General features: G+C 41.3%; 1 protein-coding gene and 1 long non-coding RNA gene across 3 annotated transcripts in view; one reads left to right on the forward strand and one right to left on the reverse strand.

Moving 5' to 3' along the window:
• Positions 1–20974, forward strand: part of LOC120804683 — a 45326-nt gene that overhangs the window by 6983 nt on the left and 17369 nt on the right. The gene's annotated exons all lie outside the window — the stretch shown is intronic.
• Positions 1017–5697, reverse strand: fscn2a (fascin actin-bundling protein 2a, retinal). The gene is made up of 5 exons (XM_040154162.1): positions 4875–5697; positions 1868–2024; positions 1645–1766; positions 1379–1546; positions 1017–1222 (listed from the first exon to the last, which is right to left on the reverse strand). The coding sequence occupies exons 1-5, from the start codon at positions 5695–5697 to the stop codon at positions 1017–1019; spliced, it is 1476 nt and encodes a 491-aa protein (XP_040010096.1).

A 20974-nucleotide genomic window follows, 5' to 3' on the forward strand; every position in this document is an offset into this window, starting at 1 on the left:
ACATCTATATCAACAAATGTATTTCTGTGTTTGCAGTGATGCTGATTTAAGTCCTCTTTGGATATACATTGCTCAGCATTGCAGTACTGTTGCAGTATAGTCTATTTTTTCCTGTCCACTTCATTTGCTTTATATTTTGCTTTTATGGAAGCTGTTAATTGCCCATTAAGATAATTGAAAAAACCACTGGCACCACCCATTCGCTGTCTTTGAACACAATGATGCATTGCTTTTGCTTAGAGTGACATCAATGACCACACTGTTCTTATAGAATATGTTAAAGTATTGAAATAATTTAAAAACTGTAAACAAACATGGTGGGGTTGTTGACAGAGGTTATAGAAGTAAGATCCAGATAATCAGAGTCGACTAATGTCCACCTAAACCAAATTAGGTTAATTTTGAGATTAATCAGATTTATCAGATTTATCAGATTTTTATAAGCTTTCATAGACAGAAAGACCTGTAAGGTTTTTTTTTTTTTTTTCTAATACCTTTTGGAGATATTTTGTCTATTTAGCCAGTGGAATTTACCAGCAACAAAAGGATTAAAGGGTCCTTTTTGCCATTCGTGGACGTGCTTTCTGAATAGGCTAAACAGAAAATTTGTCAAAGGGAGCAACAAACCAAGTTATGGAGCAACACAATTTGTAAAATTTCTCTATCTTTCACTGTACCTATATTGAACAAAATTTGTCTGAAAGGATTGGGACAGTCACTTTTGTAAATCAGCATTTGTGAAATTACACATTTTCACGCATTATGTGTTGCTTGATGTTGGCATTGTCATTTGAAAGACAAAACATTTAACATTTTAAAGGAAAAACCACACATATCTTCCTACAGCATCATTTCTTCCCACTCAAAAAACAAACAAGCCATGGGATCGGGCACCTGGCAGCTAGTATAAAAACAGGTAGGAAAATGTTACTCGGCCAGTCCGCTTCATATGAGCTGATAGAAGCAGGTCCTGCATTGGTATCTTAGGCCCTCTTTGAAGACCCTTATTGAGGGGGTCAGTACTCCCAGAGAGAAGATACATCGACAGATGTACCATCACCCATAAGCGTGCCTCCCTGGTCTCCACGAAGATACTTGCCATTGGAGCCTTTGATTGCGATGCGTCCATGTTCCAGGAACTCAAGGAAAAAGTCCTCTGGCTTTTCTCCATCTGAGCACACCAAGCCATTGCTAGAGACGTACCAGAACTTTCCATTCACACCTGCAGAAGGATATCGGTGGATTATATTTCAGCCATTTGTTAAGATGAACAATCATTGTTCTAGTTGATGCTAAATATATATCCAAACAGGATAAAGATATACAATGATTCTTATGCATAAATTTAGTATGTTGTGCAGACATGAAAAACACTGACTTTTTACATTGTAGGCGCCGTCATTGAAGATCAATGAGAAAATGTCGTAGACGGAACGATTTGCATCCAGAGTGTTGGAATTCTTGTGGTGACAAACAAAGCCATTCTCTCCACAGAGGATCAGCATAGGGCGGTTGATGAGTTTCATCAAGAATAATTCACCATCTCCTGCAATGAAGGATAAATACTGTTAATCTGTTATGCATAGGTCAACAAAGTTGTACCTGTAGCATTGAATCTCGAGTGGCTTGCTTGAAAGCTCTTACCCACTGAATCGCTGACTGCTGAGAGCTGCCCATTCTTCTTTGTACACACATACTTTCCATTACTTGCCTTGAGTGCCACCCTCTGTCCTCGCCACTCAATGTCAAACATTGTGTTGACCTCTCTGGGGAAAAAAGATATGGATGGGCAGATGGAGAGGTTCAGGTAGGAGGTATGTGAAAACCTACAAGAAAGTTCTTCTTTAAAGCTAACAGGGCTTCTTACACTTCTGTGGCAGTGGACTGGATCTCTCCGTGAGTCACTAGAGTCCAGTAGGATCCGCCATTGGTCCTGAACATGGACTTTTTGCTCTCCTTATCAATCTCCATTTGGAAGGTCTCCATGTCTGTCTCCACATCCTGATTGGCTGAAATACTCACTCCTAATGATAGGGGAAAAGACAGCCTTTACAGTTTTGCCTTTTGTTCAATGAAAATTATGGATTACAATGTTACATCGTCTTGAATGCCATTTACTGTCTCAGGTATTAAAAAAGACACCTGTATGCACAATAGTAATACAGTGTGCTACCTACAATGACTCATTCAAGGCTTTTGTCTTCTCACATAGGCAGCAGATGTTACTAGGTCACACAGCATTTTATTTGGCAGATGAGTAAAATGACTCTGCAATTAATTTCATATGTTCATATTACTTATACCTACAAAAAAACACATTACATCTTCATCCGTTAAATTATTTAAAGCGTAATTCATTGATAATTTTGGTTGCTTGATTTTGTGCCCCAGTCAGGGGTTCTGTGATCTCTTCTGATAATGCAAAGGCATGTACAAATGCAGCATCAAATGCTAACACATTTGATGTTGCATTAACCAAATTCTCAGTGTTACCTTCATGGATGTATGACATTTAGTCATACTTATTACATCATGCTTTACTGTAACTAACCAGCTTTAACTGACTAAAAATGTTGTTTGCTCCATCATATAAAAACAGAAATTGTCAGGTTGCATTGTAGAAGTGGATTATGCTGCAGGATTGGCTTGACATTTGGATGTTTTTCCCCACCATGAAAACATGTCATTATTACAATCTATTTCACATTTCAAGTTAGTAGGGATTGAATGTTTCAAACTAAAAAAAAATAGATTTTTGGCAGGGGATCACTGTAAGATATGAACCTGCTTTATAGCTATCCGTGAGCCGCTGATGTTCCCATGCCTCACACAAGTAAAATTAAACCCAATTCAGAATAACATCCAAAATTTGTTTAAAATTGTCCCTATCGTTCCAGTTAGTCAGGTAGTGCCCTGTTGTCTTAACCCAAATGTCTCACTTGCACCCAATCTAGTGTTATGTATGTAATCCACATGCATTATCTCTGTCTGGGGGGGGGTGTCAGGTGGTGGAGAATACAAAGACACACAAAACTGAACTGTGTCTGCTGTAGTTCAAATTAGATGCCACAGAAATATCCTTCAACCTTTCTCTTAAGCCTGTTACAACCCTAATCCCCCACAGTCACCCCTCCACCCTCCCTGTTCATTCCCTTGCTGTAATTCCCTGAGTGGTGAAATGCAAATCTGCACCACAGGGCCCACTAAGCAGCTTTCAGTGTCTTGTTCCTTGAAAATGTGAAACTGCCACAAGGCCAAAAACTACAGTTAAAAATGTAAATCTTTGCCCAATATTATGAGGATGGAGTTCCATGATGTTGAAATATTGCCTTGACAGTGACCTTTTTTTAAAGCATAGTTTTATTCATGCATAAGGATAACAATGAATGAAGTCTAAAGTTAGTTTCAGAACCTCGTTCCTCGGATATGCTATGGTATTGCATGTGCATTGTTCAGCACATGTTCCTCTTACTTGTTTTAATTAAGTTTAAAGCTTTAAAAAGCTGTAACAGAAGACAATTTGCTCCCCTGTTCTCCCACATATTTTTCTCGAACAATTATACAGGACAGAGCAGATTACATAATGCAGGCTTTAAAGAGACCCTGTAACTGATCTGTCTGGCATGTCTGGCTGTAGCTCTTTTTAGTTGCAACCTCATTGCCACACTGGCCGACTACAAATCCTCATAATTTGGAGAACTTCACTGGATGGATGACGGTAAAGAGCGAGTAGCTGCAAGGCTTAAAGTCCATTGATGGTAATTGACACCCATGGGGCACAGATCTGCCCTGGAGTCATTTGCACGCTGCTTAATCTTCAATGGACACACAGTGGAAATGACAAAGCCCATTACCACAGTTACCTCTACAGAATGGCTGTCAACCACTCCGGATCCAGCATGTAGTCAAGAAAGGCAGGGCTTTCTCTCCATAGCTGGTAAATGTTACTGATTTGCTTTTTTGGTTACTGTAATGTAACTGTAAAAATTAAATTAAATTAATTCATGCCACCTCAAATTAATTTGGATCCCTCCTTATGATACACAGTGTTATATTTGAGTTTACTTTACACCCAACAGTGGTATTGCTCCACTCAGGAATGTACTTGGTTCTTATGTGTCAAACAGCACCAAGCACCCTAGTGTGCTATGTTGTCTAGCTATTTTACAAAGGGTAAAGCTAGACTCCTAGCTAAACCCAAAACCTGCAAAATATAACAGTCTGTGTAGGTTCACTGAAAGGAGACGGCCACTGATTTGAAATCAGCATTTCCCAAAAGACGACTATTCCATTTAAGCACAGACTGTGAAAATATAACAAGGACTGAGAAAAAAAAAATATCTTAACAAGAGGTTGGTAAAGAGTTATTTGAAAATATAGTGCATTGCTTTTTGCCTCTCTGAAAATAGTCTTACCTAGTCTCACGAGCTAACATTGTGGTAAAGTGTACAAAGACTTACAGCAGCTGCATAGTGATTGCAAAATCATAATGGAGGAAATTGCTGTCTAACTAATTTGTGAAAAGAGATGCATTAACCATGATATTCATAATTTTTTCTTTACCTAAATGTGAACTGCCTATTTGTAACCATGAAGACACCATTACCTTGCCATGTATTTGCAAACAATCAAATCTGATTCTTTAATGTCAAGGTCTTTCAACAGTGAACGTCATTATCACTTTAAAGCTCTTCAGTGCTTTTACTACTGGATTGACAACATCATTGTGTAAGTGGACTACTCACATTCATTTTCTGTATGAAACTATTCAGTTTTGTAAATATCAAACTCTCATTTGTTATCATTAGATAAGGAAGAGCTATGATTACACAAAAAATATGCTTTTTCTCAAGACTACATCACAAGCTGATTACCTTGCTTGACTGAGACAAATCTTTTATTGGCGGCTTGAAAAACTACTTGTGGATGACTCTCCTCGAGATCAAACAGCTCATCTTTTCCAGGCTTGGAGCATCTGCCAGAACGCAGTGTTCCTGTTGGACCAACTGGGGTCAGATATTTTCCATCACAGTCCTTAAAGGCCAGCTTGCCAGATTTCAGCTCCAGTGTGAAGCTAGTAGTATTGGTGTTCTCCTTCACCAGTTTGCCATCATTTCTGAGGAAACGGCTGTCACAGGTCTTCAGGCTGTACTTGCCTTCCAGGTATACCAAGGTGACCAGGGAGTCCACTCCCCAGGGAATGTTGCTGTCCACTGAGATCTCTCCATCTGAAGCAGACAGATGGGCATAGCGCTTACGTGCCACACTGAGCAGGCTGGCCTGTGGGTGTAAAGCCAAATGGACGGCCCACAGCTCTTGTTCCCCAATGACTTGGGCAAAGCAGGACAGGTAGTCAGCGGAGCCTCCAAAGTAACGCAGGTAAGACTCTGATTGAAGTGCCCAGCGACCATCAGATTGCGGCACAATAAGGAAACGGCAGTCAGGGTCAGGCTTCTCTGCCCCACATGCAATCTTCCCATCTTTATCAGAGGCCAGATAGCGTCCCAGGTGGCTGCGGAGGAACACTACTTGGCCATCTTGCTCGTCCTGCTCCAAGGTCCAGATCTGTTTCTTCTTCATGCTGGTGCCTGAGGCATTCACCTTGAAGCCAAAGGCCTCAGCCGTCAGGTAGCGGTTCTCATAGTTAATGAGGCCAAACTGCAGCTTCAGGGCCCTGTTAATTCCGTTTGTGGGCATGCTTGAACAGGCCACACGTTAATATTGCGAGAAAAGAGATTTAGGACAAACAAGGGAAAGGGTAATGAGGGAAAGCAGGCATGAGACTGAAAAGCAAAAATAAAATGCTTAATTTCTCTCCTCTTTTGTCCCTCAAGCTGTAAATGAGCTCCACTTATCTCTCTAGATGGATTGTTTAGTGTTCCTTCCTTCCCTTTTTACTTTCTCTCTTTCCCTAGAGGGCTTGCACAGGCACTTGCTCTCTGTTCCTTAATGAGTTAGGATTAAAATCAGCAGGACACAGCACCTCAATCCAACAAGCCGCTGACGTCACATACTAGAGCACCAACCACAAACCTCCCCTCCTCCCACTCCTTCTAAGGTACACACTCAATGCAGCTCCATTCTCTATCTCTTCCATATCTTCCCATTATACTCTCATCTCTCTCTTTTCTCCTCCACCCTTGTTTTTTTTACCTGTAACTCACAGTGACACTCATTTGTCAACCTGAATTACTAATGGTCCTCCCGTTCATATTTAGGTCCATATACAAATAGCCATGCCATCCAGCCCTAGGATTATCTTGGCTTTGATCTGCTGGCGAGCCACAGCCTTGGAAAAGGTCCAGAGAGTAAAGGTGCTTTTGGTTGCTGCTGCTGCTTCTCCTTCTCTTTTGAGTCTCTTTTCAAAACAGATTTTGCCTAAGAATAATTGAGTTTTTCATGGGTTTGTGTACATATAATCACTGTTTGAATAACTGTTTCCATCCATGAATAAGCATTCTGCTTGTTGAAGACTTGATGTAAAGATTAAAACTGTATTCACAGAGAGCCTCTTTCACATTGCATTTGACCATGGTTAATGTACATGGCTGACTGATTTAGAAGCATGATCTTAACAAAGCAGTACAAAGGTTTCTTTATGAAAGCTATTAACAAAGTTTGCCACATGCAGGTCCAGGGGAGCTATATAGCAACATTCTGTTTGGTTCAAGTCTTCAGAGATATTTAAATTTGTGAAGTCTGTGAGTTCAGCTTAGAAGAATTTGAATAGCTCACATTTGAATGTACAAGTGTTGCCCATTTCCTCCACTTTCACCTTGGTTGATTCTCAACTTTTTTCTTTCTAATCCTTCTGTTATTCTTTCAGTCAATCGATAATAAGGACGCGTCCAGGACCCTTTTCACAGTGCACGCCAAGATCAATCTTTGGAAGAGCATTACCACCCTCTTTCACTAAAGTTCCTGGGAGATGTTGAGGGAAATGTCAAAGAGAAGTGTATATCATAAATACAAAAGACACAAAAGTGTCTGATTCAAACTTTGGTGCAAAACAAAAGCTTTAGAGTATTAATAATACTTAATGGCAAGTTCTCTCATCTGTTAGCCTTGACAGTTAAGAGTGATTAGAATAATTATCCCATTTCACTATAAGAGGTTATAATGTTCTAATTTTAATTTAAGGCAAAAAATGTTGATAATAACCCAAAGCTAAATACAAACACAAAAATATGTATGACATTGATGGGTGTCCTTTTTAGTACGGTTCAATTCTCAGTGTTTATATCACTGTCATGCAGGATGAAGATTTCAGGGGGCTGTGTCTGAACATTTGTGTAACTTTCCAAAACCGACAATTCGACATTAAAACCCACTTCACACCATGACTGTCCAGCTGTGAAGAGGTGAGAAAGGAGGCAACGTTTTAATTCAATATGACGAAGACCTCTAGTGACCTCTAGTAGTAATTCTGACGGGAGCAAAGGAGGAAGTCAGGTGAACGTCGTTATAGAGCAACAAAGTCTGTGCTGTTTTCTGAAATGATTTTTAACAGTTTATCTTGGCATAAATCCTGCCGCTGTAAGGGGCGCTAATTCAGGAAACTTGGCCATGGGTCATATCAGAGACGGGAAAAATTGCCCTATATGATTGTTAAGGTTAGAGGACCTGTTGCTCTCCATCTGTCTTTTTTCTTCATTTCTGTAACTTTTCATGTGAACAATGGAATCCAACAATATGAATGCCTTCCAGTAGAGATGATATTGTCCCTTCCCCCTCTCTATGATGGTTAGCTTTTCACTCTGCCTTTGAGTGTGGCCATTTGGAACAACTACAAACACATTCGATTTCTGACAGGGTCTGATACCATTTCAAACAAACTACCTCTTTATGAGCAAAACTTGACCCTGAAACGTATGTTTCGGATGCCTCTCAGACCCCTCCCTGTGAAGACTAACTATGCGACCCAGAACTCATTAGAAGGGTAAAGGTTGAGTTATGCTCCAAAATGAACTAGCTCACGATGTTTCGTCTGACCAGGTCTGAAGACAAACTTTTTTTTTTTTTAGTTTTCTTGAAAGGACACGATCAAAGGTCGGGTGAATAACCTGCCATCACAGAAAGAGACGAGATGCGATAATCCTTTTAATATGGGGATAACAACCCACATTTGGACAATCTTTCCTTAATGGCATTCATAGTGTTGCACTTTTTTCTACATATGAAAAGTGACAGAAGAAATTGTCTGAAGAATGAAAAAGAGAGCTTGAGAGAGAAGTTAAAGTCCTGCGAACTTAAAACCATATCTGTAACTTCCCAAAAACCGGCGATGTGACATTCATACCCACTGCACACTTTAATTGCCCTGTGATTGGTGAGAAAGATTTGCCGGATTTGAACTCAACTCTAGTGCAACACTATGAATGTCTTCCTGGAGAGACTGACTGAAAATATGCATCATTATCTCCATATTCAAAAAATATCACACATACCTCCTCTCTGTGACAACAGGCTTTTCACTTGGCCTTCAAGTGGGTCAGTTCAGACCAGGTTCTGACATTGTCTGTCAACACGTTGTACAGACCACTTCTTTTATAGAATAACTTGGCAAGAGGTAGCAAGAAATGGATGGATTAATAGTAAATATTGTCACAAATATATAGTTGGATCCCCCATTACTATGATAGCAAAGTTGATGTAGTATCTACTTATTCTGTGTGGGAACTGTGGGATTCTAGTTTAATGAAAATGGCGCAAAGTATTTCACCACAAAGAAGGTGCCCATACAGCACTTCTGATCTCTCTGACATGACTCAGAGTTCAATTCTTCAGTTGAGCTTCCGTGCACCCTCACCTGTCATTTGAAACAACTCAGTTGTCTTATTGTCTATTTTTTATTTTTTTTTTTGTCAGCCGGACATAATTTTTGAGTAGTGTCCTTTTTTTGAAGTCATCAGAGAAGTCTGTTCTTTAACAAGCTGAAGTAACTAAAAAGCATAATAATGAACACCAAGAATAACCTCTCAGTTGTCTGTAAACAGTATCTCATGCTTCAACATTGACAAAACAAAACAACAGTTGGTCTGCTCTGACCTACCTTGATTTGTGTCATTAAAAAGCCAAAAAAAATAACCTTCATACCCTCACATTAACCCAAACCCATCATTCACAAGTACAGTATACTATAAATTATTTTTCATGTATTTTCACACTGTGCCCATTAGGTGGCAGCATTGCCTTGTACCAGTACATAATAGTGGCTTACTGTTACAGGTAGACGAAGTGTGGTTAATAGATGAATTAGATGCATTTAATACAACGTCATCTTGCTGGTGTATATTTCAGGTTCAGAAATAAATTGCAGAGTACTCTAGTTGGAAAGATCCTAAATCCATTGACTTATCATCTATCCACAGTATATATGCAACTTTGTTCATTCCCATAGTGAGATAGTGAGAATTGTTATTGTGTCAAATAGTGTTATGTAACATTGAAACTTATTAGCTTGCTTATTAAATTGTTGACACAATGTATGAAAACAGTTGTATGCTGTGGCTCTGTAAGAGATATGTTAATTCTTGGAAAAACATTCCAGTCACATCGCTTGAGTTATCTTGGTTTGGGCTTGGAGACTACAAAATGTTTTAACAGAAATTGCTTGGAATTTCGTAAAGATATGACTGTTTACCAGGCAGGAAGAGCCTAACGAAAGACATCATTGAGTTGCATAATGGAAATTATGAGCTAGTGTTTTTGAAGCTTGACCCATATTAGGAAATAAAAGTCAGGATATCTCGGCATTGGCTGCATTGATTTTTGGAAGAAAAAAAAAGTTTTTCTAAAAAAAATTTTCACACGTCCCCTTTTGTTTTGGGAGTGCAGTACTAATTTGACAGAATACCCCTATATAGGCTCCTCTGTAATTAGTGAGATGGAAATCAATACTTTAAGGAATGTAAGTCCCTTTATCAATAGTATTATATTTTAATATTCTATAACACCCAGGTAACTAGGGACACAGCTCAGTTGTCAGTTAACTTTGCAAAATTGATTTGAAATATGGCCAAAGCTTGCCAAAGCAAATTTGATGTGCATGCATATGCACAGCATTGTTTTTATGGATGTTGCAATTGTTTCATGCCTGATAGATGGCAGTGTTGACTATAAATTGTCACTAGTTTGTTTTCTCTCACAAATTTGGATTCCTGTGTTCACTGGGTTATACTGTGAAATGAGAAGTATTCGATGAGAAGAATGTCAATCATTTTCTCAGGGTTCCTAATAGTAAGGAGTTGCTTGGCTGGTTGAACACAAAGCAAAAGCTAAATGGTTTAATGTTTGACAATCTCCTGATTTTTCACTTTTCTCTTCCTGAATAGGACAGAGCCTCAGTCAAAAAATCCACGTATCAGTTTTGTTAGTTTATTGGTAATTGAAAGACTATTAGAACAGGGGGGGGGGGGGAATTAATAGTATTGTAACTTTGTTTTACAAAATCCGATTGAATGTCATTTATATTTATGATAAAAGTGTGTTACATGGTAGCAAAAAACGGTAAAGAGGAAAGATGACCATGCAACAGTGTGTATCATTTTTTTCTCAGCTGTCTGGGTCCCAAATAGAATGATACAAGTGCAATGTGAATTGTCAGAAAAATACAAAAGCATTTAGGTGTTCCCGGTATCGCAAATAAAAAACAGAAAAGAACCAAGAAACTGTTGTGAGGACGTACCGTAAATCCTATGCCATGAATCTCTGATGATTGTCTTCATTTGTTAAATAATATTTCAATCACTCTTCTGTCCTTCAGATAGCCCTGCTCCCTTGCAGGTCTGGGGTTGCCTGGCACTTCAGGAATCTTATGAGCAATAACTGCAGGACAGTTAAACTGTGGTCAAATTGCATATTGTGACTCAAATGTCTTTAATTTGTCCCCCCCTGTCTTTCTTGGTTTTCTTCCTGTCTTTGTATCTTTCTCTCTTTTTTTGCGCTATTTTCTCGCTCTTCCCTCTCTTTCTCTGCTGGAGTTCCTCGTTGAAAGCAAGTAAGAAAGAATAATAAAACCTTTACTGTTAGCTGTAAAAGAAAATGATTGAAGGACAGAAAAAAAAAATTAGTGAAAGGGGGTGGTTACTTGCAACACACATACACATGCATGTGCACACACGTAAACATACTGTATACATGCACTCGCACACAAATCAAATCGTGAGCTGAGGTCTCCCCCTAGGCCATGAACATGGATTAATGTGCCCAGCGCGATTATTTCATTTATAACTGTCCTGGACCTTTTCAGATAAGACCATTTTTCAGGTTGCCATCCATTAGTACCTTTAGACTGCATCTATTAGCCTGCCAAGCACTCAGAGCTCCATTTAAAGGGCCAGCACTCTCCCTGTTTAGTTTGCATTGTAAAGCACTTTCAGAGAGGAGTCAAGGTTGTCTAGTGGGAAATTGAACCCAACTAACTCCCAAAGGACTAAGATGCAAATGTCTTAAATAATCTGACAAATATAATGACACTTTGGTTACCCTGGAAAATTCCTCTATGGATATGAAGGCAGACGCTTTACAAAAGATTAACATCAGAAAGGTGCAGCCACTAATTCAGGTGAGCTCAGTTCCTGACAAATTCAATGCTATTACACTTTCTATAACAGTTTTTGAAAATATTGTACATCAGTGTAAACCTGTTGCAGTTTCTCCTATTGGGTTTTGTCCTTGAAGTGTCAGAGAGTTTATAAAATCATTACTGTATAACTACCACCCCCACTGCTCATGTCCTATATACAGCACACAGGTCCAAAAATGTCCTTTCTTTGCTCTCTTGTGCCCCCACGGGACCTTTCTGCTGCCTCCTCTAAAACCAGCAGAGGAAAAAGGTCCATGAGACATGCAGTAAAAGTAAAATGTAAAATGGCTGCCTTGGCTGGGATTCTCCCTCCTCAGCAGCTTGGTGCTCACTGACCCCATTAATCCAGGTGTTCATTCATCTACAGGACAATCCTCCCACAGGCCGTTAACAGCTGACCCCGCTGTGTTTGCCCAGCCCCAACCCAGCCCATCCCCAGCTCTCTCACTCCTGCTCTACCCTGTGTAATGGGTGCTGCCAATGACCTAAGTATGGATAGCCATATAAATGAGCCTTGGTAAATGTCAAGCCTTTTAATACTCAGTTGTAATGCCACATTTGTTTTGTAGGCTGTCATTTGTTTTTAGAGTGAGCCAAACTTAAACCACTCTTCAACACCCCCTTCCTCATTCTCAAAGGAGTGAAGGCAGAGAACTGCTCATGCAGAGGTGGAATAACTTCATTGGAGGTTACATCGCTGACAGTGCAATACATTATCGGCAAAGATACCTCAACTCTCAGGGAAAGCAGTTTGTAAATAGGTAAGGAATAAAAGCTGTTCTTCATTGATTAAACTGCAGGCTCGTGGTCACTGTGTTTGGCCGTGTGCAGACAGGGCTCTTGTTTCGAGGCAGACGGGGAGCTTCAAGGGACAGGAGCACTAATTTTAATGTCATCCTTTGCTTACTGGCTCTGGCAGCAGGGCTAATATGAGGCCTCAGCTTCTGCCATTCTGACAATTCCCTGATCATGTGAATTCCAATGACAGGTATTTGTATCTGTCTGTAAAAATATCCTTCTGTGTGTGTGTGTGTGTGTGTGTGTGTGTCTGTGAGCTAATGTCTATAGGTGGATGTGAGCTTGCATGTGTAGCTAATACTGTGATTTTTTTTTTTGTGTTTTTTGTCTGTGCCTGTGCGTGCACGTGCATGTATACATGGAAGTTTATGCGCAAAAACAGTGTCTCCACATGCTGGTGCGTTCAGTCAAAGGTTTATATACAAGCCCTGCCATTCTGCAAGAGTCAGACATACCGTACATCGCAGTATATTTCTGGTCTCTCATTTTTTACTGCATTCCCACACGCAGACACTGTAAAGGAGAGCGATTTATACAAAAGTGAATAAATACTTGAGCTGGCAACACAGTCTATGCATTATTCTGCTCCCATGCTGATTTGAAACCTTCAGTTAGTTCTGGGTTTCTTTAAGAGGGTCAGAGGAGCATGTTTGTGTAGCAACCCAGTAAAATCTAGTAGCTTGGGGGAAGTATCCAAAACAGCACAAGTATAAAAGCTTTGGGATCATCACTGGTATGTAAATTAGGGAAGACAATTACAAATGGGGATCAAAGTCAATGCTATGATAGCTACCCATGGCGATGTAAGGTCAATATCGGCGCTGATCGCTAATAAAACTGGCTGGAAGACAGCAGTTTGGGCCAGCAGTTGGAAAAGAGGGGACGATGTGTGGGAGGAGAGAGTGATAAAGAAAGGAGAGGGAGCCCTTATTATGTAGTGTTAACTCAGCCAAGCTATATATCCAACGTCTGTCTCCATAAGCCCTGAGCACTTGGTTTGTGTTCATCTACACAGAGAGATGCCATTTGTCCTAGCCCGCACACACACAAACACACACACACACATTCCCCTCAAACAGACTACCGTAGCTTGTCTGACAAATTGAGCACATTTGTTCACTGGAGAAATTTTCATTGAGCAACTGGGTCTTCTCTCCGTCTCCCGTTGTTTCTCATTCAGAGGTTTCCTCCCCTCTTTCTCTGTCTGTGGGTAGATTGTTTACAGCAGGAAGTGCCTGGCATCCTCTCACTTGGCATAGGGATACAGTGACTTGGCTGGTGCTGGTAGCCCAACATCATTCACACAGTCCCAGTGCTTGCTTCAATGCAATTCATGTGCTTTTGGGAGACATCCTTACCGGAATAGAGAGCATTTTTGTTGATTATTCCGTCTGTTTTTGATTACATCCTGGCTGGCCTCGGAAATCTAGCGGACAATTTAGCTATCATTCCTAGATGGGTTAATGGGGCCCGGGCTGGAGGTTTATGTTGGGGTTCAAACAGTTGGTTGGCCTAGATTTTCGGTTGTTACGGCAATGATTATTGCTTAGAAATATGTGCGTGGTAGTTCTCTTCCATGTATTTGTGTGAACATAGAAGTTCTTGTGATGTCTGCATGTATTTTTTTGTTTTATTTTTTGACAAGGCTCTAAGTCATCAGATGTTTAATCCATCTCATGGCTTTTTGGCCTGGCTAATCCCTGTTGTTTGCCCAGCGGTGATGTTTACATACTGTAAAAGAGAGGATATTGGTGTCTTCAATGTGCAAACAGAATATGTGGCCTTTGACCCTTGAGATGGATGTTGCATGGTCTGAATAGTGCTAGCTTCTGCATAAGTACTCCAATTGCTGTCAGCTGAAGTGCTAAGCCTACTGGGGCTGTTTGTGCTGGGTAAGCTTGTATTTCCTTGAGCACCACCTGTCAGCAAACAACACCACTGTGCGTGTGTTTGTGTGTGTGTGTTTTTATGTTCATGCATGGACCTTACAAGCGTGTCACAAGCCATGACTAGTTGCAAAAGTCAAACCCATATATTGTATTTAAGTCTACTGTATAGCAGTAAGAGGTTGGCACTCTCTCACTGATGAGCTTTTAGACTGTGTAATTGTATTCCAAGGGTGTTTGTGCTAGTATATGCTTATGCTAGTGCATGAGCATACATGCAACTTTCCCAGGGGGCTACCTGATCCTATTACATTATCCAGCGCACATCAAAGGGTTAAGAGCTGTCTGCCTCTATAGTCATTAAGCCCTCTCTTAGCCACAGTAAATCAACGCTGTGCCGGCAACAGCTGCTCTGATCACCTATTAAAACTTCCATAATGTGCTGTGTGTACAGAGTGGGGCCTGTAAGCTGACACTGGCCAATAGACCCCATATAAAGGCCATTTTGAGCCTCTGATCTGGTTCCTATGGTCAGGCTAGTAAGGGAAGTGGAGAGTGGTGAGTGGGGAGGGATGACAGAAAACCCTTGTCATTAAGGACAACTGCCTCAGGTCTTGAAACCATGCAGATTACAAAACGGATATGTGCTGTACTGTAGATGTATTTATATCTCAAGGCACCAGACTATAAGATTTTATCAAGCCTGTAGTCCAGTTGGTTGAAGTCTTAAAACCTTAATATATTCAAAGCTGGAGATTTCCGAGCAAATGCCTGGTAGCAGCTGAGAAAACACTTTATCTTATGTGATGGGAGCTATACATTAGAAGTGAGTAAAGGAATGCATCATACCTACACGAAATGTCTCTTAAAATACTCACTGGATCTCAATGATCTCAATCAACTGAAAACCATGCAAAGAAATGAATCTAAACACTGGCAAGAATACACAGGGGTTTTCTGCGGTCATCCACACCAGTTCAGTTTGCAGCAGAGGACTTAACCTCAGGCTAGCTTTTTCCACTGATCTGGTCAAGGAAATTGTGTGGAAATCTATAGCAAGACTAGCTAGCTGGACTACTGTCAGTCTGTACAGAAGTAGACACTCAAGGGGCCTGTCTCCATGGAGACACAAACAGGGCATGAGACTGCCTCAGGTGAATTCTCTGTGTGGCTCCGCCAGCTGAATTGGTCCATTTAGGTTTCATTCTCTTTCTTGTCTACATCTTTCTCTTTCTCTTTTTCTTTCACTTTCTCCCCTACTGCTCAGCAGCAGGCCCTCAGCCCGACTTTTACTATCTCTTTCGTTCATTCACCCACTTTCTGTTTCTCTCCCACTGACAGGTAGCAGGGCTGAAATTCAAGAGAAGATATAAGGTGAAATTGGGTTTCTATACATAACAACTGTCACAGGCCATTCAGGGGATGGAAGCTGATTTGCCTTTGCCAAGGTTGCAGAGATTTTTGTCAGTTGATCTCATTGCGAGGCCCATGCATGCTGTGCTCTCCCCTCTCCTCTCTCTGACAGAATTTCTTTTCACCTTTTTTGTCCTCACCTCTCGATGACATTTTTTCTCTCTTCCTCTCTCACACACTGTTTTTCAGCATCTCACCTCTTTATTAAGCAGACTGTATATGGTTGTGCCTCTGTTTCCCGCATCACAAGGTACATTTAGTGCTTTGAGTTTGTTTCAAATTTAGCACACCAACCCCAATGGATTTGTTTGAAGAAAATGAAAGATGTCTCCAAAATGTCTGATCAAAGCCTGGCTTAGTTGCCCAGGGGCTTCAAATCATGTTGATAAAATGTCCAAGTGCCAGTCATGGAGCTTATGACTGCCTAGTATCTAAGCAGATTGTATATTTTTAAAAGTGCTAGATATAAACGGGGTGGGGGGGTGGGGGGCCAGAGCCATCCAGTGAAGGACATGGATGTGTTTAAGGGCTCTGGAAACCGGGGCTGGGGGCCTGGCAGCTGGGCAGAATTCTTTTATGTCCTGCTATGACTGGCACTTTTATACACACACATAGGCATGCATGAGTTCCTGCTCTGTCTGTCTCTCTCTCTCGTTACGTCTCTCTCTTTAATAGGCTCACTCACCACTCGTGCTATTATACACGCTGATATCCCTTTTCATCGTGGGTAAGGCTACTACAGAGTGTGTGTGTGTGTGTGTGTGTGTGTGTGTGTGTGTGTGTGTGTGTGTGTGTGTGTGTGGCAACTTGAACTGCTGCACACATGGGTCTTCATCGCCCTGAGAGGTCTGGGGTGAATGTGCAACAGTGTATCTGTTGTTTCGACCACCTGCATCCCAGGATAGGGGAGAGTTTCCTCCTTTTAGAAAAAAAAAAAATTTCTCCTTTTATTAATTTTTTTTTCAATCAGGCAGCTTTGACTTAGACTATTGTCTAAGAGGACACAATGGACAATAGTCACAATCACCTGTTAATCAAATCTACCATTAGTTCATTTTTCTATCTGGTGTCCAAATAAGAGTTCTTTACTGGCTGCCTAGTCCCTTTACTGCACAAATATCTATTTTAGTGTGAATTCAAACTTAGTTGTTTCACCACATAAATAAACAAAGGAAAAGAACAGATGCTGGGAGGTGTGGGTAAGGGTTTTTTAAGTGGCTGTTTTACAAATTAAACCAAAAAAAATTCCATGTAGTGAGAGGGAGTGGAATCTATAGTCCTTTGATCAGTGGTGTACTGGCCTTTGTGAAACATGGATGATGTTTTTGGATTTGGCACCGTATACTGTTACCATAGCAGCATAAAGTGGATATTTTGACATTCATATCACTCAGGACAGAATTACTCTACATTTAAAAGATGAGATTGGATTGCACCTGTTCTTTAAATTTTTCACTTACTGCATTGCTGGCATTGTTAATCGTTTGATATTTGAGAGGCACTCTGTCATGCAATATGGGACACCTGTAATCATACATACACAAACACAACATGAAAGGAGGCAACAACACACACACACATATATACACACACTGATGCTATTTCACATATTAGCACTTATATACATACTAAGCAACATATAGACCCAGACAAGCCCATATTCCTCTGGCCCTAGGCAGTGACTATTGTATTGTGATAAATGGAGTGTCTCCTGTCTCTGTAGCCACAGGGCCCTGCAGCGGTCTGCTGGGAGCCTGGGGATGCATGGTGGCCTTTCTCCCAGGTTTCCTGTCTCCTGACTCAGCACCAGCTGTGCACACCAACAGGAAAAAGAACATGCAATGGGTAAAAATAATTCAGTGGAGATTCATGGTATAGTCTGACCCTAAGGCAGTCAGTCAGAGAATAGTCTTCCTTTTACCTGACAGCAAGCCCGGCAAAGCATTTCGGAGGAAGCATGTTCATGCTCTGTGAATTAATGGCCCTTATGGATGATGTCATGTAGGAGCAGGATATATAGAGGGTGCTTATGGAAATGTGCCAAAATGATGAAAATGCATTATATTTTGTAATGACATACTATAAAAGCCCTATTTCATTGTAAAGATGTTAACCAGTTTGCCAGTGGCTAGATCATCTGGATATGATTGCTGCTTGTTTAAATTACCACAGACCTGCATCACATACGGATACACTTAATCAAAAACCAAACTTGGCGAATTTGTCTTGCGGTTTGACAACAATCTCTGACAGTTGCCCTGGCTGACTCCATGCCAAGAAGCTACTCTGGCATTTAAGGAGACTGAGCTTTACGGCAACAATGGCGGGCGTTCCAGTGGAGCCAGGCAGTCATCGTGGTAGCAATCATGGTGGGCTGTCAGAGAGAGGTGTGTGGCAGCGTTGGTTGAAGCGCCTGCTCTCTCCATAATGGAACAGCTGTTTGGAGCGCAGTGCACCAGGGTGCTAGGGCACAGAGTAAATAGAGGGGAAAAGCAATGTAAACAGAGATGGGATGGTAGGAGCTGCTTCCCTGCTATCGTGAGAGGGGGTAAACACCCTAGAGAACTAGAAAGAGGGTTTGTCGACACAGGAATGCGCAAACACCACTGTGTGGAAGGTTTGGAAAGAAAAGAGGGTGTTTTGTGAAAGAACAAAACAGTAATGCTTAATACAGTCTCAGTTCCCATATACTACCTGACCTGTGCATTTTTATTTTGATTTGGATTGGTCTCCAAGGCAGCAGTTACCATTCACCAGTGTCTCACATTTGAAAACGTAATACTAGTCTATGGGTGAATTATCAACTACATGCCTTAATTTGATTTGATTTTGGGAGCAACTAATTAATGGAATTCACAGCTGATCTCCCTCCTAAGAGGGCCAGAGGGCTTTCTTTATTATTTATGAGATATAGAGTGTTTCCAGCTGTCCAGCACTTACAAATGGGATGGTATGAGAAGGCGCCTGACCCCTTTTATTATAGGCTGTAACTTTTCCTTCTGTTGTTGGGTCAGCAGAGTACTGTGGACAGTGAGAGAACAACTGTGGCTGTTGGCACAGTATCGTTTTCATTAGACGACAAAAGGGACACAAAACGACGTCCATACATGTTAGATGAAACCCAGATTCCTGTAGGTGTTGCGGTCCGTTTAGGAGTGACTTGTTTCAAGCAGCCCCTCTGACTGTGCAGGCGGGCTCTGCTGACTGCTGAACTACCCCCATCTTGTTTCTTTTTTTTTTTTTCACAGCCAGGTCATGTGCAAAGAGGTTGAGATTTGATCTTTTGGATTCATAGACCCATTTACAAACTGCATCCATCCCCTGATTATGCAGTGTTCTGTGATTGCTGCCAAGCTGGATAAATACGATAAGAGTGAGCAGTTTAGACAGGATACATATCTAGTATATGTATAGTTTAAGACCATGTGGCTATATAATACCCTTTCTCTCTAAACCTAATCTTTTACGGGGAAATTAACCTTGAGCATACCATCCTGTTTTCTCCTTTCTGGACCCCTCTCCTCTTCATTTTCATTGTTCATTCCTTCATAGTCACACTACTGCTGTATCACACAACAGAAGGAAAGACATGGAAAAGTGTCAGAGGAATGATGTTTGGATAAAACAAGATGTGACACTACCTAACCCACAAACAAAAAAGGGGAAGACCCTGATAATGAGTCATGAATTTGTTATTTTGTCAGTGCCATGTAAACAGGGTGGCGATATTACATCAGAGTTTGTGAGCAACATATGTAGCGAGGAGCAACAGTAATCCCATGTAATACTGTGAAAAGCTCTTTTCGCATAGTTGATACAGAATCTTTACAAGCCACTAATAATGAGCAACAGAGAAGTGGATTAGGGATGGCATGGCTGGATCTGGGCCACAGTAAGCAACGCGCAGCACAGTTAGTGAGTCGACTGTGGCTTGACATATGTGTCTGTGCAACACAGTAGTATGCATTAGTCCAGGATATCCTTATGAGGAAATGTAGGTATTTGAAAACAGCAGGTGGTACAGCATTCAATACACCTAAACGTGCACACAGTTTCAGCTTTTGGAGGTTTCATGCACTTAAAGTCCAGACCCTGCCCCTAAACAAAATGATGGGGTCTTGTTTACCCCTGAAATACTTTCGAACTTGCCTGTAATTTTACTTAAATCCAAATGTACATATCAAAGGCGTTCTATGGTTTTCACACTTGTGCTGTACTTGTGCTTCACTACATAGGGGAATTGCTTGAAAGCGTCTGTGTTGCTACAGCATTCAGTATGGATGAGGTTATTTTACAGTGGCTGTAACTGCTTCATAATTGATATGTTCAAAAACGAATGATCGGGGCTTTAGCGTTCTTTAAGAAAAAGCAATCAACATCTGAATGATCTGTTTGTCCTGCTCTCTTCTCCCAGCACCTTGTCAAGACCCTCACCTCAACCCTACTGCTACACTCTCTCTCTCTCTCTCTCTCTCTCTCTCTCACACTCACACTCACACTCACACTCACACTCACACACACACACACACACACACACACACACACACACACACACACACACCAGTCTGTATGTCCCCTGTTCAACCCCCTCACAGTCAGAGGCCAGACAGGGTCAAGCAGAGGGCGAGACATTTATGAGCTGTAGATATTTGTGCAGCAAGGCATTCCTCCTGTTGACACTGAGCAACACAGTCTGGATGCTGAGCGAGCTGAACCAGACAGGCACTGAACAGTAAGGCAGACAGACTGGTCTGTCGAGTGAGAGGATCGAGGCTATAGACTTTAAAACGTGGGCCAATTGAGGAAAAAAAATAGACAACTCTGGTGCATTGACTGCTTTAGTGACCTTATCTTTCCCACAGATACAGTATGTTTGGTTGGCTGCATATAAATCTTCAAAAATATCTTAAGTACAACCTAAATTGGCCTTATTAGGTCCCTGATGAATCTTATCTTGACTTCGTATCTCTAAGTACAGAGGAGTAATGAAGCAAAACCCTCTTAAAACATAATAACCTAAACACCCCAACACACTCACTCTTAACCCCGTCCTCAGCTCCAGTGGTGGGGAGAGTCCCTCCTACCCCCATGCTGTTGAAACAGGAAGGGCCCCTGCTTGGACACGGGGCAGTGGCCATAGTCAACACAAAAGGTTGTGGTGGTAAACAGCAGTGTTTGTGTTCACTGGGCTGCTGTTGGAGATGACTGATGTGCCCATTAGCCCCTTTCTGGGCATTAGGGGGAGGGGTGACAGCGCTCGGGCTCCATGCAGAACAAAAAGACCCCAGGG

The sequence above is a fragment of the Xiphias gladius genome, chromosome 3, assembly GCF_016859285.1.
Source record: "Xiphias gladius isolate SHS-SW01 ecotype Sanya breed wild chromosome 3, ASM1685928v1, whole genome shotgun sequence".
Taxonomy (NCBI): Eukaryota; Metazoa; Chordata; class Actinopteri; order Istiophoriformes; family Xiphiidae; genus Xiphias; species Xiphias gladius.

What these genes read in the sequence shown, in the direction of transcription:
- fscn2a (XM_040154162.1), bottom strand. Translation starts at nt 5,697, where the DNA reads ATGCCCACAAACGGAATTAACAGGGCCCTGAAGCTGCAGTTTGGCCTC. An exon ending in CAGTCCACTGCCACAGAAGT is followed by an intron (nt 1,767 to 1,867) that starts GTAAGAAGCCCT and finishes TTTTTTCCCCAG; the next exon opens with AGAGGTCAACACAATGTTTG. An exon ending in CGGCGCCTACAATGTAAAAA is followed by an intron (nt 1,223 to 1,378) that starts GTCAGTGTTTTT and finishes ATCCTTCTGCAG; the next exon opens with GTGTGAATGGAAAGTTCTGG.